Source organism: Girardinichthys multiradiatus, chromosome 20 (assembly GCF_021462225.1).
Source record: "Girardinichthys multiradiatus isolate DD_20200921_A chromosome 20, DD_fGirMul_XY1, whole genome shotgun sequence".
NCBI classification, from domain to species: Eukaryota; Metazoa; Chordata; class Actinopteri; order Cyprinodontiformes; family Goodeidae; genus Girardinichthys; species Girardinichthys multiradiatus.
The window spans coordinates 42,926,628-42,940,259 of record NC_061812.1 but is presented as its reverse complement, the minus strand read 5'-3'; the positions used below and the strand labels follow the sequence as shown (position 1 = coordinate 42,940,259).

At 42.2% G+C, this 13,632-nt stretch overlaps 1 protein-coding gene across 5 annotated transcripts in view; it reads left to right on the top strand.

Annotated features, from left to right (window-relative positions):
• The window catches only part of frmd4ba (FERM domain containing 4Ba), a 67,876-nt gene that overhangs the window by 9,279 nt on the left and 44,965 nt on the right, over window positions 1-13,632 (top strand). For 2 of the 5 annotated variants that reach the window (XM_047348053.1, XM_047348054.1), the window contains exon 1: window positions 12,710-12,902. The exons of 1 other annotated variant lie outside the window; for it this stretch is intronic. In XM_047348053.1, coding sequence (XP_047204009.1) covers window positions 12,741-12,902 — 162 coding nt within the window. In that variant the 5' untranslated portion in view covers window positions 12,710-12,740. Of the gene's footprint in view, window positions 1-12,709; window positions 12,903-13,632 lie in introns of those variants that run through there. 2 more of the 5 variants (XM_047348056.1, XM_047348055.1) reach the window with 2 other exon arrangements.

Sequence of the window (13,632 nt, the reverse complement as noted above, 5' to 3'; positions counted from 1 at the left end):
GTAAAAATTATTTAAAATAAAACTATATAATAGTATCACTTTATATATTAAGCGGCTTTAACAAACACTCCTACCCTGATCTAATTAAATTTTTTTAAGCAGAAAAAGAGCTTTTTTTTAGTACTATGGCTAAAATAACATCAGATATTTCAATTTCAACGTTATTTAAAATATTTATTTATAGTTATTTTGATTTAAATGTTGAGATTCACAATAAGAAACCACGGATGAGTGTGTCAACAGCCACTCTGTTTAAAATTAAAATCTGTTTAAAATCTGTGGATATTTTTACAGTTAAAGTTGAAACCTATATTTCACTTTCTGAGATTCTGAGATAAAATTTTAATGTCAGCTTCAGCAAGAATACATTGTCTTCATATAATAAAGCTACTCTCACACTGTTTCTGATTTTGATATGCATGCTGGCATATCCTTTTAACCTGGGTTTAAACTTGAAGAGATGAACCTCATTTGTGAAGCGTTACGTTTAGTGATGTATCTGATATGTCATTGAGGTACTGCAGACTCGAATTAGATTATGCTATAATCTGGTACAGTGCATCAAATGGTGACATTTATGTTTAAGCTATCCCTTTTAAATAAAGTAAAATAAATAATTCATAATAAGTCTCCTTTACAAATAATGTCTGTTAAGCATTGACAGTGCATTCTAGTTTGCTTTGGCATTATTATCTTGCTATTTCCATTAATGTGGCATTCCTGCAAACCACTTGCATTCACAAGTGCGTAAATGTGGAGGTCCAAGATGTGTTTGTTTTGATCCAAACCAGAGAAAGTATTGAAAAAACTGGCACCACCTTTGCATTGGATAAACAACGTACTACCAAATAAATCAAGATCTACATAGACCAAGGATAAAGGCAAGTCCGTCATGGCAGCAGCAGTGGTAACCAAGAGTAACCAACATTTATGACACCCAGATCAGAAGCAGCCAAGACAAAATGAGAGGCTACAGATGACCTGTCAGCCACTTTAAGTGTTTAACCATTGAGACTTTGGCAGGTCATGGAAGTGAAGCTTGGAAGTGCAGACTGAGAGTTTGCAAAGTTCCAAATGAGATTGTGTAGCATAATTGGTTGTCTGATAGTAACTTTCAATATTAAGGCTAAATTATGTGGCATTACAAATTTGCTCCAATAATGCTGAATTTTTTTAATATTAGTGGCAATCAGGCATTGACGTCACTACTTTCTGTATGCCAGTAATGCGTACGTTTCTTGTTGACAGCAACAAAAAACTTACTCAGCTTGTGGACAGCAAGTTTTTCAAAATAACTCATCTTCTTCTAGTAGCCAAACCATGACTATCTGTGCTTTTTAATACCACAAAGGCATTCAAACCAGTGAACTTGTCTTTTTTCTGTGAATTCGTGACCTTGTGCTTACATGTTCAGCTGAATGAAAGTGTGCAGCAACAGGTTGGAAAGTGAACGGTTACTCTATGCTCTCTAGATCACACAGCCCTGTGGTGTTTGTCACATTTAAATAAAGGGAATTTAAAGTAAAGGAATGTTTTAAGGCTAATGGTTGCGGTGTTGAAACCATTACTGTTTATACCCATATAGCTTGAAACTGGAGACCGGCCTACAGGTTTATGGGACTGCCCAACTATACGAGTTTGTTCACTTGCTTCCGCAGCATGTTTAAGGGTATCATTTACAGAGGCATGCTAAGCAACATTACATCAGCAAAGACAGTAATGTGACTCTCTTTAACCATGGCGAGCCATCATCAGTCAGAAATGAATGATGTCAGGATAATGTGTGACTGATAATGAGACTGGAACAGAAAGCTGATATGTAGGTGGTGGGCAGGGAGCAGTCAGAACAGGTGTTCAGCACACATGGAAGAAAGATGATACTGAGTGTCCTCAACCCACGGTCGTGTTTGCTGTACTAATGAGAAATGTCATTGGTGAGAATCATGTTTTTTCAAATACATTAAAAAAGTCTACCAGGGCAGTCTGGTACACTGTTTTCAATGCGGCAGTTTTAATTCAGCCACAGTGGATGGTTTTTAAGCATGATGGGCCTGTTTCACTTCAGACCATCACGCTACAACAATAGACTGTTGGTTTGATGTTTTTTTTTTTCTGAAAAGACATGTTAATTTTGAGCCATTCATTACACCGTCCAAAAACTCCCACCTTTTGTCTTGTCAGTCCACAGATTATTCTCCTAAAAATCTTGGGGATCATCAAGATGTTTTTTGACAAATATGAGACGGGCCTTTTGTATTCTTTGTGGTCAGCAGTGCTTTTCACCTTGGAAGAAGACCATGGATGTCATTTTTTCCCAGTCTCTTATTGTTGAATAATGAGTCCTGACCATAACTGAGGCAGATGAGGCCTACAGGGCTTTAGATGCTGGAGCAATTCGGTAGGCCGACTACTCCTGGGAAGACGCTAGTGTAGATTCTCAGCCATCCAGCACAAGACAATACTAAATGCTTAACCTCTTAAACCCTAGGCCTCAAAAATGGCCAAAATGAATTGAATATAGTTGAGCAGTTCCCACTCCAGAGAATACATCAAAGATCTAAAAATGTATTTTTATGTTACTGAGTGTGAGGAAATAAATATGGCACACAGCAGAAAGCTTAAAATATATATCCTGAAAAATGTTTTTTAGTTTAGGGAGAAGACCACTGCACTTCTCTCTTTGTACCTCTCATTTAAAAGGCGTCGTCCGTTCTGAACATGATTGGGAGTAACAGACTTATAAGCCTGTAACAATGAGGAGAATAATGTTTTCACATAGGGTCACATAGTTGCTTTAGAAAGCTTGACATTTTATTTGAAAATGGCTTTTTGTATTTACTATCTTAGTGTTCAACCTGTCTATTATGATTGATACAAAAATGTATGTAAAAAAACAAAGAAATCTGGATGGTGTCAAGAACCTTTTCAACCCACTGTATTTGTTTTTGTCGTTATAATGATTCTAAGGGTGGCAGTGACCATCTTTTATTGTTTATTTACATTTTATAGACTGGTTGAGCTATGAAGAAGCATTATAGTCAAATTGCTTATCATTATTGCACAAATTAGTTGTTGCTATGCATGTAAAATATATTTTTAAAAGTGTCTGCACTTCAGAGCATTTTCATAAAAACAGCTTTGTAAGTACATTGTAACCAATGATATATTGAAAAGCCATAAGGAATGTTGCCCATCAGCAGTGCAGCAGCTGTTTCAGAATAACTCTGAATATGTAAACAGTAATTTGACTGAATAAAACATTCTGGGACAGAAAAGCAGGAACAGATGTTCCCGTTTTCAAGCCTTTTGCTCTACAAGCTCTACCTACTTTTAAAACCCTCCTTGGCTCTTGGTGCACTGCAACTCTGACAGTGATGGCAGGTGTGAGGACTTTAGGCCCAATGAAAGCTTTTGTGTTCAGGATATAAACAGAGGTTGTCAAGCAAACCGGTGGCCTAACACTGATTTAACACTGCTAACTATCCCTAAAAGACCACAAATCCCGGTTTTTAAGGTGATACCTGTGGGAGCCCCGGTGGTTATGTAGAGTGCCTTCGGAGCACAGGGCTTGTGCAGTTTACAACTCTCGACATCTGTTGTGGCGACTCACACGGACATGTGGCATGTGGTCAGATAAGGCCATGTAAGTGATGTGATTATATGTTCACCAAATTGGATTGAGACTGATAAGCCAGAAGCTCTCATATGTGCAGATATGATCAACTGCCTTGACTCCACTAATCATGGACTTTGACTGCAGAACAGATTTAGGCTTTTCTGTTGGATTTGACTTTTGAAGGGACTTTTGACACCTCTGAACATACATAATACTTCAATGAATTATATTGTATTAGACAAACCTCTAAACGGAGAGAGTGATAGTCCTTCCAATCTCCAAATTAACATGTATAGTATGATCAAAATAGATATACAGGACGTTACAATCTTATTGTAAAACATGTATTTAGAATAGCTGCTGTTACCATCGATAAACTAAAAGCCAAAATATCAAACCATTCTCATTATGTTAAGATTATCTTCATGCACCCATGGCTGTATTTTTGCATGACCAAGTGATTTGGAGTTGATGTTTTAAACTGCCTTTAGCATCTTATTTTAGGGGTTTAGCATGGTTAGCATTAGTAACTGCAAAGAACAGTTTATGTGTGTATTCATTGAGAAGACAGTTACCTTAAGTTTGTGTAACACAACATTTCCAAATCCACCTTCTTTCATTAAAGACAAAGGTTGAAAGTTCAAATATTAAACAGAACGATTTTATTAGTTAGACATTCAGCATTCCTTCATGAGGACTAGTAGATCGAGGCATGTGACGATGTCCGGTGCGGCGGAGCCGGGGTCCCACCTTGGAGCCAGGACTGGGGTCGTGACTTGCCGGAGAGCGCCTGGTGGCTGGGTGGCTCCTCGCGAGACCCGGCCGGGCTAAGCCCAAATGGGAGACGCGAGGCCATCCCCCAGTGGGCCCACCACCTGCAGGGGGAACCGTGAGGGATCGGTTGCAAAGAGGATTGGGCAGCAAACGAAGGTGGAGACCTCGGCGGCCCGATCCCCGGATGCTTAGGCTGGCTGTAGGGACGTGGAATGTCACCTCGCTGGGGGGAAGGAGCCTGAGCTTGTGCAGGAGGTCGAGAGATATCGACTAGAAATAGTCGGGCTTGCCTCCACGCACAGGTGTGGGCTCTGGAACCCATCTCCTCGAGAGGGGCTGGGCTCTCTTCTACTCTGGAGTGGCCCACAGGGAGAGGCGGTGGGCTGGGGTGGGTTTGCTTGTTGCCCCTCAGCTCAGCCCTCTCGTGTTGGGGTTTACCCCAGTGGATGAGAGGGTCGCATCCCTGCGCCTTCGGGTTGGGGAGAGGTCTCTGACTTTCGTTTCGGCCTACGGGCCAAGCAGTAGTGTGGAGTACCCAGCCTTGTTGGCATCCTTGTCGGGGGTGCTGGATAGTGCCCCTGCTGGGGACTCCGTTATTCTGCTGTGGGACTTCAACGCCCATGTGGGATACGACAGTGACACCTGGAGAGGCGTGATCGGGAGGAATGGCCTCCCCGATCTGAATCCGAGTGGTGCTTTGTTATTGGACTTCCGTGCTAGTCACGGATTGTCCATACACCATGTTCAAACATAAGGGTGTCCATCAGTGCACTTGGCACCAGGACACCCTAGGTAGGAGGTCAATGATCGACTTTGTTGTCATATCATCAGACCTTCGGTAAGACCTGGTAAGGCCTACGTCAGGATATTGGAGAAGAGAGTCTGGCCGATAGTCGACCCTCGGCTTCAGGAGGAGCAGTATGGTTTTCATCCCGGCCGTGGACCACTGGACCAGCTCTATACCCTCTACAGGGTACTTGAGGGTTCATGGGAGTTTGCCCAACCGGTCCACATATGTTTTGTGGACCTGGAGAAAGCATTTGACTGTGTCCCTCGTGATGCCCTGTGGGGGGTGCTCCAGGAGTATGGAATCGGGGGCCCTTTATTAGGGGCTATACGGTCCCTGTACAAGCGGAGGACTTTGGTCCGTATGTTGGACTCCGGCAGGGCTGCCCTTTGTCACCGGTCCTGTTCATAACTTTTATGGACAGGATTTCTAGACGCAGCCAAAGGCCGGAGGGGGTCTGTGCCGCTCCATTGTGGTGAAGAGAGAGCTGAGGCAAAAAGCAAAGCTCTCGATTTACCGGTCGGTCTACGTTCCTACCCTCACTTACGGCCATGAACCTTAGGTCATGACTGAAACAACGAGATCCCAGATATAAGCAGCTGAAATGAGCTTCCTCCGTAGGGTGGCCGGGCACTCCGTTAGAGATAGGGTGAGGAGCTCGGCCATCCGGGAGGGGCTCGGAGTAGAGCCGCTGCTCCTCCACATCGAGAGGAGCCAGTTGAGGTGGCTCGGGCATCTATACCGGATGCCTCCTGGACGCCTTCCTGGGGGGGTGTTCCAGGCATGTCTCACCGGGAGGAGGCCCAGGGGACGGCCCAGGACACGCTGGAGGGACTATGTCTCTCGGCTGGCCTGGGAATGCCTTGGGCTCCCCCCGGAGGAGCTGGAGGAGGTGTCTGGGGAGAGGGACGTCTGGGTGTCTCTGCTGAGTCTGCTGCCCCCACGACCCGGTCCTGGATAAGCGGAAGACGACGAGTACGAGTACATTCAGCATTCTGGCGTCTAACTAAGATGGTTCCAGGTCAAATTGCTCCTTCACCAATTCAGTAAAAAGTCCCCAAAGTATCTTGTGGCAGACAGCTCCTTTTCAGACCCAAAAAAATTAGGTACACAACAACTCAAACTGGAAAAGTAAAAAATTTTGCCTGAATGAGCAGCCTTTTCTGGTTTTCTTTTAAACACTTTACTGATACTGAAAATAACTAACTTTAGCACCTTTAGATTATGATTACACAATAAAAAGGCAAACCCAATTTGTCTCAATGTCCTATCACATATCACATCCTATTCATAAAATTAAGAACATTATGGAGAACCCTGAGCATCCTCTTCATGAGACTGTCCTACAACAACAGAGTGTCTTCAGTCAGAGGCTTCTTCAGATCTGCTATAAGACGGAGCACTACAGGAGATCCTTCCTGCCCACAGCCATCAGCATCTACAACGGCTCTTTGAAGAAACCTTCATAATGAGCTACAACAACATTTAATTTCCCTTTGGGGTTAATAAAGTATTTTTGAATCGAATTGAATTGAATCATACAAGGTATTCTGCTGAGATCACAGACTGTTTGTATTTCAGGTCATGCAGCTGAGACAGCAAAATCAAAGGACCGTGACTTGTATTTTGCAGAATTTACCTGAGTATATAAGATGTGCGGGCAATTTGCTCTATATCTGGCTGACACAGGCTTTCATTCACCTTCCAAGAAGTGTCTAATCTAGGAATCCACAGTCAATTGGGGCAGCAGAGAGTACGAGGCTGTTGGCCGATTGTGGCCTCTGTAACCACGCACCCACAATCCTCACCCTCTTTGACCTCCTACTCTTCATAGCATTTGGGTTATGCACACACATGGTTAGTCACGGCCTCTGGCCTTCAGAGTGCCCCGGAGTGCCGTCAAGTACAACAAGAAAACCCAACAAGAGATACCCCCACTGACACCCACAGTGAGCCAATAGGTGGATGGTGACAGCCTGAAGCCTTGCCATTTTTCCTGACTTTAATTTATTTTTCCACCCCCCACCTAGCCACACAAAGCTGACCCTGAATGTACCTTCAAAACACATACAATGAGCTACTCAGTGTCTCCATTCATTTATTACAAGCAGCCTAATCACATGGTGTTAATTGGCTGCAATTAGAATTTCTTATGATTTTCTAAGCAGATGTGGTGAAATATTCTGTCTGCATGTTCAGTGGGAGCCTAATACTATCTGGCTTTCTTACTGGCTCAGTTGTACAATCTAACAGTTTTGGGCAAGACATGAAAAATAGTACCTTTTGATTTGTTTGGTTCTAATAATATTTAAAAAATGAATAGTTGGAGTAGTTGGAATAGTTGGATCCATTCAGAATGTATTATTTATTTTGGATGCTAAAAAAAGTAAAAAAAAGAAAAAAAAGAAAGTGGAGGTCATATGCAGCAAAGCACTTAGAAAAGGAGGATAGTCTCTATGCATGACCAAAGATCACTATCTTTCATGTTTAATGAACTTAATCATTCAATTCATCTTTGATGTATGAATACCAATCACCCTTCTAAAGGGTCTCATAATCTCTGACAGCTATGCCGATCTACAGGAAGCACAATAAGCATGCATGTATCCACGTTGCTGTGTGGAATGGGCATTATAAGTTGTTCTGCAAGTGTGTTTGCGTCAGGCATACAGTCGCAGAATGTCTTCCATTAAGCGTGTCAGCTGCAGTCTCAGTATGTGGCATATAGCTGCACATAGCTGCAGGCCTGTGTGGATGACAGCTGTCTCCGCCAACAACCCACCTCACCCCACACTTTTTTAGCTCTTCAATCCTATTTACATTAACTTGGGGGCCTTTCCCCACTTAGACGATAATCAGACACGTTTTGGACAAGGTAATTGGCATTCAGTGTTGAAACTATGCCCTAGGATTGGAAACTGATGATATTTGCAGGATGGTTGCTTCTGTCATGGCCTGCCTTGTATTCCCAGCAGAATCAGACCTATTAACTCTGAACCTCAGGGACAGAACAGAGCTTCACTGTAACAACCTGCAGGTCTTTTTTCTAAGTGAAACCTTCAGTTTCAGTCACTAGTGACATGAAGCCCTATTAATAATAGAAACAGGGGACATAGGGAAACACTCTAGACAGAATCATTTAATTTTCAGCACTTTTCAGTGCATATTGCCTCTTTGTCCTTGGGGACAAAGAGGCAATATGTTGTGATACTCAATTTCTTCACCTACTGGCAGAGTGAGGTTTGTGCAGAATAAACATTCAAAATCTGAACAATTCCTTCATCATATCCACAACAATTGATCATGAAGTGATTATGAGTGCAGTATAAGGACACATTGAGAAGAATGAGCCTTTAAGTAAGTGACTTATGTGTTGACGCTGGAGTCACAACAGTTAGGATGACTACAGTGTGAAGTCATAGTGCTGACCGCTTCTGTACCAGGCTCGAGACAAGAAGAGGCCAACAGACAGCTTGTATAATGACATACAATGGCAATGGATGGTCGAAAGATATTCCGTAGGTCTGTTTTATCTTAGAAAAGAACAAGATGCCAGGATAGTATTCATCTTCCTTGAACGTTTTCACATTTAATTACGTTACAACGACAAACTTCACTGTATGTTACTGGGATTTTATGTGATAGAACACACAAAGTATTGCAGAATTGTAAAGTTAAATGAAAAGGAATGGATGGCTTTCATTTTTTTTAAGTGTAGCAACATTTGTGTTTAGGCAGCTAAGTCAATATTTCGTAGAACCAATTGTTGCTGCAAGTACAAGTTTTCCTGGCTATTTGCCCATGAGCTTTACACATCTTGAGATTGAAATGTTTGACCATTGTCCCAGCTGAATAAATGCATCCCCACAGCATGATGCTGTCACTGACATGTTTCATAGTGGTGATGCTGTGTTCAGGACAATGACATTGTTATTTCCACCACACATAACCAAATAGTCCAGATTTATTCTTATTTGATCAGAGTACCTTCTTCCAAGTTTGGTGTAATACCCCAAACACCTTAAAGGTATTTTAGCATTAGTAAGGTTTTTAAAAAGCTGCCAACATTTCCAAATCAATCATTTTCCATGACAGACACAGGTTGAAAGCTCAAAGGCTAAAACAGAGCAACTTTGCTGGAATACAATCATCCTTGTAGTTGACTGTATTTTAAAATGTAGTTTCTTTTTAAATAGCTTCTAATGTTTTTTGTGCCTCCTCTGACATGTCACTTATCTAGAAAATATCAAACTGAGTCATCGTCTCCCAGTAAGAACATCCACTTTGAAGAGTATTGTGCTAAGAGTCACATTCTTAGCTGTTGGCGCTTTCAAAAACTGTAGTCACTAATTGGAGAAAAGTTCTCATTGTGGAGTTTCCAACTGGTAGGTCACTGTCTGATTTTGGTGACCAGGTAATTACTCAGTACATCTCTGGTGGGGTAGGAATCTATAGGCACTTAAAGTTTCAATTTGGTTGATCAAAACACACACAAGTTAGATCTTTTATTCCAACAAAACCTGGAAAATGAATTCCTCAGACAAAATATAGAAAATAAAAACATTATACTATATTAAGAATACACAAATCTGTACAGACAGCAAATTTCAAACAGAAATAAACAATTAACCTTATTCAAAAATACATAATGACTTCAAGACCTCTTACTTCTTAGTAACCTTCTTAGTATTCTTTGCCACATTCCTTTACAGCTTATTCCTATTTGGACATGTGACTCTCATTCAATGCTCTTGTGTGGAGCACGCAACACGCTAGCTGGACATGGACTGTGACGGTGACACAATATTCCGTGGCTATGGGTGTTTATGCATCACCTGTGTTAAGTGATTCTGTGACTTTGCTTTGGACTGATTTTTGTGTGGAAAACGCTGTGTCAGTGAAAAACGGAATGTTATATTGAAATAGAGCTGTTTCTCATCGGCTGTAGGCTGCCTTAAACGTTGCAATAAACTATGTTATTTAGCAGGTTTTACATAATTTGCTCAATAGTCCTCTGGTTAATGATGACAGGGTGTGATTGGCTGTTTTTCTTTTGCCTCTGGATGGAACCTTGTGATATGTTTTGCATGTTTTTTGTGTTTCCAAAAATTCCAGCTTAGTTTTACACAGCCTGCATATACAGGGGTTGGACAATGAAACTGAAGCACCTGGTTTTAGACCACAATAATTTATTAGTATGGTGCAGGGCCTCCTTTTGCGGCCAATACAGCGTCAATTCATCTTGGGAATGACATATACAAGTCCTGCACAGTGGTCAGAGGGATTTTAAGCCATACTTCTTGAAGGATAGTGGCCAGGTCACTACGTGATACTGGTGGAGAAAAACGTTTCCTGACTCGCTCCTCCAAAACACCCCAAAGTGGCTCAATAATATTTAGATCTGGTGACTGTGCAGGCCATGGGAGATGTTCAACTTCACTTTCATGTTCATCAAACCAATCTTTCACCAGTTTTGCTGTGTGTATTGGTGCATTGTCATCCTGATACAAGGCACCGCCTTAAGGATACAATGTTTGAACCATTGGATGCACATGGTCCTCAAGAATGGTTCTGTAGTCCTTGGCAGTGACGCGCCAATCTAGCACAAGTATTGGACCAAGGCTATGCCATGATATGGCAGCCCAAACTATCACTGATCCACCCCCATGCTTCAATCTGGGCATGCAACAGTCTGGGTGGTACGCTTCTTTGGGGCTTCTCCACACCGTAACTCTCCCGGATGTGGGGAAAACAGTAAAGGTGGACTCATCAGAGAACAATACAGGTTTCACATTGTCCACAGCCCAAGATTTGCACTCCTTGGACCATTGAAACCGACGTTTGGCATTGGCATGAGTGACCAAAGGTTTGGCTATAGCAGCCCGGCCGTGTATATTGACCCTGTGGAGCTTCTGACGGACAGTTCTGGTGGAAACAGGACAGTTGAGGTGGACATTTAATTGTGCAGTGATTTGGGCAGCCGTGGTTTTATGTTTTTTGGATACAATCCGGGTTAGCACCCGAACATCCCTTTCAGACAACTTCCTCTTGCATCCACAGTTAATCCTGTTGGATGTGTTTTGTCCTTCTTGGTGGTATGCTGACATTACCCTGGATACCGTGGCTCTTGATACATCACAAAGACTTGCTGTCTTGGTCACAGATGCGCCAGCAAGATGTGCACCAACAATTTGTCCTCTTTTGAACTCTGGTATGTCACCCAAAATGTTGTGTGCATTTCAATATTTTGAGCAAAACTGTGCTCTTACCCTGCTAATTGAACCTTCACACTCTGCTCTTACTGGTGCAATGTGCAATCAATGAAGACTGGCTACCAGGCTGGTCCAATTTAGCTATGAAACCTCCCACACTAAAATGACAGGTGTTTCAGTTTCATTGTCCAACCCCTGTAGTGTATGTTTTCCTTTAGTCAAGAGGGTCCTAATTGTACTTGTGTTCGCCATTAAGTGTCCATGTCCTCATCTGGATGAGTCGACTTTTTCCCAGCCCCTAAGTTCTGATTCCAATATTGTGCTTATTATTTGCTGGTGTTGTAGGATAATACAGAACAAAAGCTCTTAACCCAAGGAGGAAATCGATGTAAATTCTGCATATTTTTTGAATTAGTTGCATGAGTTGGGTTGGAAGAGTGAACCCTTCCAACAGATCATGTTCTAGTACATGTTGTTTAGATTCATAAACTCTCTTTGAGTCTGGGGATCTCGTAAACAACCTGCCAGATAGTGTTTCCAGATGCGATGCTTCATCCTATTTGTTTAGCGTTCCTATAAGTTGTTTTAGCTGAATCAGGTGTTCAGCTTGTGCACAACATGTTTGCTTATGAGCTGTAGCTGTGCAGAGAAAGACGTCTGATTGGGACTCAGGGACGCTTTTCCTCAATGTTTTCTTTTTTTGTTTTTTTACACCTATATGTGTTTTATTCCCTCGTAGTTTCCCTTTTATTTTTTGCCATGTCAGCTGTATCTGCTGGCTCAGACAAAACCAATTATTTTTAGTGCTGCTACAGAACACAATGGGTGGGAATGTCTGGTCTGCTCAGGAAATTGCTCCCACACCCTATGCAGACAATGACATTTAAACATGTTGAAAAAAAAAATGGAAAAATGTGAAGAAATGTTTGCATTTACAAAAACTTAACCTATCAACATCCTAGCAATGTAGCTACTAAATGTGTGGAGGATTAGAAATTTGTTTCTGTATTTGTTGTTTGTGTACAGTGTTTATATGTGGAGTGGCAGACAGGGCCTTTGCGGCAGGGGCCTCTTGGTTCTGTCCAGCCCTCCCCTGCGCTCTGAGGCAGTGTTTTGGACTGGGGCCCAGGACCGAGCCTCAGACACACTACTCTGCTTCAGCCTCTCCAGAGTGCCGACTCACACTAACATTACATCAGCTACGGAGACATAGTAGACCAGTGTGTGTGCTGGAGCATAGATGCTCCCTTCAGCTTGTTGCTTTGAAGCAAAACAAACTGGTCTGTAGATCAGCTGAATTCTCATTGCTAGAGATAAAAATAGTCCAGCAGAGAGGAAGCTATAGGTAGGCATGGCTGTGCGCATCATACGTGGACTGGAAGACCTGGTAGCGTCAAGCAGCCAGCTTGTCTGGAGCCTGGCACATGAGACGCTGAGGACGTGGTACCATCGTGGGCTGATGCCATGTAGGCGCCTCTTGGAATCCTGGTTCAGGATAGGAAAATGCTTCCAGGTATGTCACCTCTTAGAACAATGAAATCAGGAGAAATTTCTTTAAAGTTTTGTGACAGGTAATTTTCTTGTGGCTCAACTTTCTTCGAATAATGCGCCTTTTTCTGGTCATTATTATGTGCTTTGTTTACTGTTACAAGGACCAGGCTTCCTCTTGATGAGTCACAAAAGCAGATATTTTTAACAAGGGTCCCTCTGCCTTCACATATGGCAGTCATTTAAAAGCAGCTTGAAATGCTGTTTGATCTCACTGTCTGGCTGAAGAGAGGAACTCTGAGCTGTGTTGATGCTGAAACACCTGACTGTTGTTCCACTTTTGACTAAACCTGAGATTTGAGAGCTCTCTCTGTTTTGCTTTTAATCATGTGACGAAACCACCATTATATAACCTGAAATATTTTCCGGTATCAGGTTATATGACTGTTCAAAGAATTACCGGATACTGCTTGTCATGAGGGTGTTTTATAGGAAAAGTTAAATTTAAAAAATGAGGGTAAATAGGCAAGTTTTAAAAATATTTGATAATATTCTCCTAAAGAAATTAGCTAAAGTTGGTATCATTAGCTTTTCATATCCCTGCTTAAATTGTGCCTCTCAGTATGTAATCTATACTTTCAGCTAACAGTTTAGATCCCAAGCTTCACCACTCATCTGTGGGGTTCCCCAGGGGTCCGTCCTAGGCCTACTTTTGTTTATTACCTATTATCCAACTCTATTCCGCTCTCATTGAG